Source organism: Pterocles gutturalis, unplaced genomic scaffold, assembly GCF_000699245.1.
Source record: "Pterocles gutturalis isolate BGI_N339 unplaced genomic scaffold, ASM69924v1 scaffold38950, whole genome shotgun sequence".
In the NCBI taxonomy this organism is placed as follows: Eukaryota; Metazoa; Chordata; class Aves; order Pterocliformes; family Pteroclidae; genus Pterocles; species Pterocles gutturalis.
This window is the reverse complement of record NW_010144756.1, coordinates 5334-8812: the sequence shown is the minus strand read 5'-3', so window position 1 is coordinate 8812 and position 3479 is coordinate 5334. Positions and strand designations below refer to the sequence as shown.

Genomic DNA, 3479 nt, shown 5'->3' with positions numbered 1-3479 from the left:
AAGTTTGTCTGGATTTACCATCTCTGGCACTAACCCTTTTGCCCACATCTTCCTCGCTCCGAGTCCTGGCCGCCTAGGTTCAAGCTAACGTGGGTGTCTGTCCTGCCCCCCTCCGTGGTCCCAAAAAGCTGTCTAAGAAGTGTTCCTCATCGTCCAAGAGAGGAGATCAGGGCTCCTTCAGGCATGGGGGGATTCAGGGGCTTCTGGCAGAGCGTTGGGGAGCAGCACATCCCCCCGAAGTGCCTCTACCTGGGAGCGACGGGATGGGCAGCGCTGGCGGAGGCGGATCCGCAGAGCCCAGGCGCGAGGCTGCCGGATGGACCTCCTCAGTCGGAATCGCTCCCCTCCTGCTTTGCTGAGCCAACAGCGGACGCCAGCTCCTCCTCCTGCCCTTTCAACCGCTCTCCTGCAAGAAACAGCAACAGCTTAGGGACAAACCCGCTGTGCCGGGGAATCCATGGGGCAGAGGACCCAAACCGCAGCCCCTGAGCCCACAAACCATCCCTCCCTGCCCTACAAGCCAGGAGTGTGTGCAGCCTTGGGGAAGCTACTTGGGACCAAGGTCTTCACGGACCCTTTGGGAAGGGGATCAAGCTCTGCCAGTCCCTCCCCAGCCCAACAGCAGGGCACTGAGCTCCCAGTAAGGATCATGTAACCCCTCTGGAAGAACTGGTGACCCCATGGGGCATCCCCGCAGCAGCGTAACGCACGGATCAGTTCAGCGATGGCTCTCTGCGTCCTCTTCTCCAGCTTCTCCAGTTTCTTGGCTACGTCTCGCTTCAAATCCCTGGGGAGGAGAGGGACAACCTCAGAACAAATCCTCACCCCAGGCAGATGGAAACGCAGGGGCCACGTTACACCTTTCCCAGTGGAAAATAAATCCCTTCTCCCTCCTGTGAGCTTCATGGAGCAGATTGTGTGTCTGCCACTGGGACAGCTCATGGGCAAACTAACCCCATGTTGGGGCTACAGGAGAGATGGGGGGGCTCTTGATCAGGGTGTGGAGGGACAGGATGAGGGGGAACGGTTTTGAGCTGAAAGAGGGGAGATTGAGATGAGATATTGGGAAGAAATGTTTTCCTGTGCGGGTGGTGAGGCAGTGGCCCAGGTTGCCCAGAGAAGCTGTGGATGCCCCATCCCTGGAGGGGTTCAAAGCCCTGTAGGTGTTCAAGGCCAGGCTGGATGAGGCTTTGGGCAACCTGGGCTGGTGGGAGGTGTCCCTGCCCATGGCAGGGAGGTTGAACTCGATAATTTTTAAGGTCTTGCCTCTTTCTCAACACCAGCGCAGGATTTCCCATTTCTAGCACTTTTAACCCAACCTGGACAACCTCAAGGTGACGGTAACCCACTGCTGACACCAACACCCCTTTCCCAGGGCTCTGGAGGCACTCACCAGTCCGGCTTCCTGGGGGCGAGGTTTGCCAGGTCCTAGGGAGGAAGAGGAGACACCCAGTGAGAGCTGCAGGGAAGAATCCAAGTCTGGACGCAGATGGATGCACCAGTACGGAAGATACGTACCACCTCGTCGATGATGGGCTCCGGCTTGGCAGCCTCCAGCTGGTCCTTCACCTTGTCTTCCACTAGATGGGGGAACAGGACCAGCATCAGCACAGGGCGCAGCAGCAGGGACAAGGCTCAGGGAAAGCCACCACAGCCCTGCGCTTGGTTCACAAAAGCTTTTATAAAGCCCATTTCAACGTCTTTGCCTTAAGAGGGGAGGATATACGAGGGAGTATATGTTGGTACACACATCCTTCCACCGCCCAAACTCTTTTGGAGACTCCTAGAAATCATCTGAAAATGCTGCAAACCCAAAAACCATTGAATTCCACAAATGGCAACAAGAAATCTGGGTTCAAGTCCTCTTTCCATAAGACCTGCAGGGGTCAGCTGCTCCGCAGGTGTTTAAACTGGAATTTGACTCATGGCAACTCATTTATGGGGCTACCTGGGAGGAATCCAAGCTCCAGTTTGGACCTTACGTAAAGATCTGTAGATACTGGGGACACTGGCAAAGCTGCTCCAGACAGGGGGAAGCACAGTCGATGGGCACTGCGGCTCCAAAGAAGGGCTGGCAGAGAGCACAAGTTTTATTGGAAACGGTCAAAATTTCTATTTTCAATTCCAAACCACACGCCGGGGAAGAGTCAGGGGAAGTTTTAAACTTTTGCAAAAGGATAAAGGAAGCGCAGTGTCAGTGTTCCTACCTGCCAGATCTCTGCCGTGCTCCCCAAAGACGGCTTTTGTATTTAGGGCATTTTTAAAGAGATCTATTCCAGAAGGACTCAATATTTCAAGATCAAGGGAAGTTCTACCCTTCGCCTCCCTCTCAAGAGCTGCACGGAAGTTCAGTGCTAGGAAATAGTCAACTGAACGCCCTGGACTCATGACTAATATTTGCTCAAAGGTAATTCAAACAAAAACCAGCCTGAACCTCCTTGAGAATCCTCCAGCGAGAGCTCGGCTCCTCCGAGTATCAACCCTTCGGTTTGGGGCTGGACTCAGTGTGCTCAGACACACGCCCCACTTGCGCAACGCAGGGTGTGCGGTCCCCACAGGCGAGAGAGGATGATGAAGCAATGGGAGCCACAAGCATCACACTCAAAAAACAGCAGCAAGAGAGCCCCAGCGCTCCCAGCACGGCTGCTCGGACACGCCAGCACCCTCCAGCAGCTTGCTACCACAATACATCGAGTGGCTTCTCCACGTTGGGCTGGAGCAAGCAGAACCACAGAGGTTTCTAAGGCACCTGATTTTTGGAAAGGTACAACCCATCTATTTTGCAGCACGCTGGCTGGATACAGAGCCCTGTGCTGCCTCATTCCATCACCGCAGGCATCAGTACCACAGGTGGCAACGCTTCTGCTTTCGTGCTTGTTCATTTCACCCCCCACACTCCCACTTGCACCCACCTGAGGCTGGCTTGGCCTGGGGCACCTTCCTCTTCTTCAGCTCCTCATCTTCAGGGTCATAGTTCCGCAGTTTGAGTTCCCTAGGGGGGAAAGGGAAGAGCACAGAGCAGTGAGAAACGTCCATGCCGCCACAGACTGGGGGCTCTTACTAGTGAGGGGCACATTTGCATCACACCTGCATCACACCTGTATCACATCTGCAGGCAGCGGCCAGCGGCCGGCAGGACCTGCAGAAGACAGACGAGGCAGGGTGTTGTGGTTTCAAACCCCTGGTGAGCAGCCAAACACCACGCAGCCGCTCACTCAACCTCCCTGCTCCCAGGAATGGGGAGAGAATTAAAGGTGTAAAGGGAAAAGAGACACGAGGGTTGAGATAAGAACAATTTAATAACTGAACTACAATAATAATGGTAATAATAATGGTAATATATACAAACATACAGATGAGTGATACACAGTGACACTGCTCACCACCCAACGACCAAGGCTCAGCCTGTTCCCAACTAACGAGCCCAGAGCAGGGAGAGTCCCGAAACCACAATCCCAGGAAAGATATAAGAGCCCGAG

General features: G+C 54.4%; 1 protein-coding gene across 1 annotated transcript; it reads right to left on the bottom strand.

Annotated features, from left to right (window-relative positions):
* Positions 1 to 326: 326 nt before the first annotated feature.
* Positions 327 to 2992, bottom strand: CCDC12 (coiled-coil domain containing 12; the record flags this gene model as incomplete). The annotated part of the gene is made up of 5 exons (XM_010085195.1): positions 327 to 406; positions 711 to 787; positions 1394 to 1428; positions 1519 to 1580; positions 2913 to 2992. Coding segments are annotated over 5 exons (334 nt in total), but the record flags the coding sequence as incomplete, so codon positions are not given.
* Between the last annotated feature and the right edge of the window lie 487 nt (positions 2993 to 3479).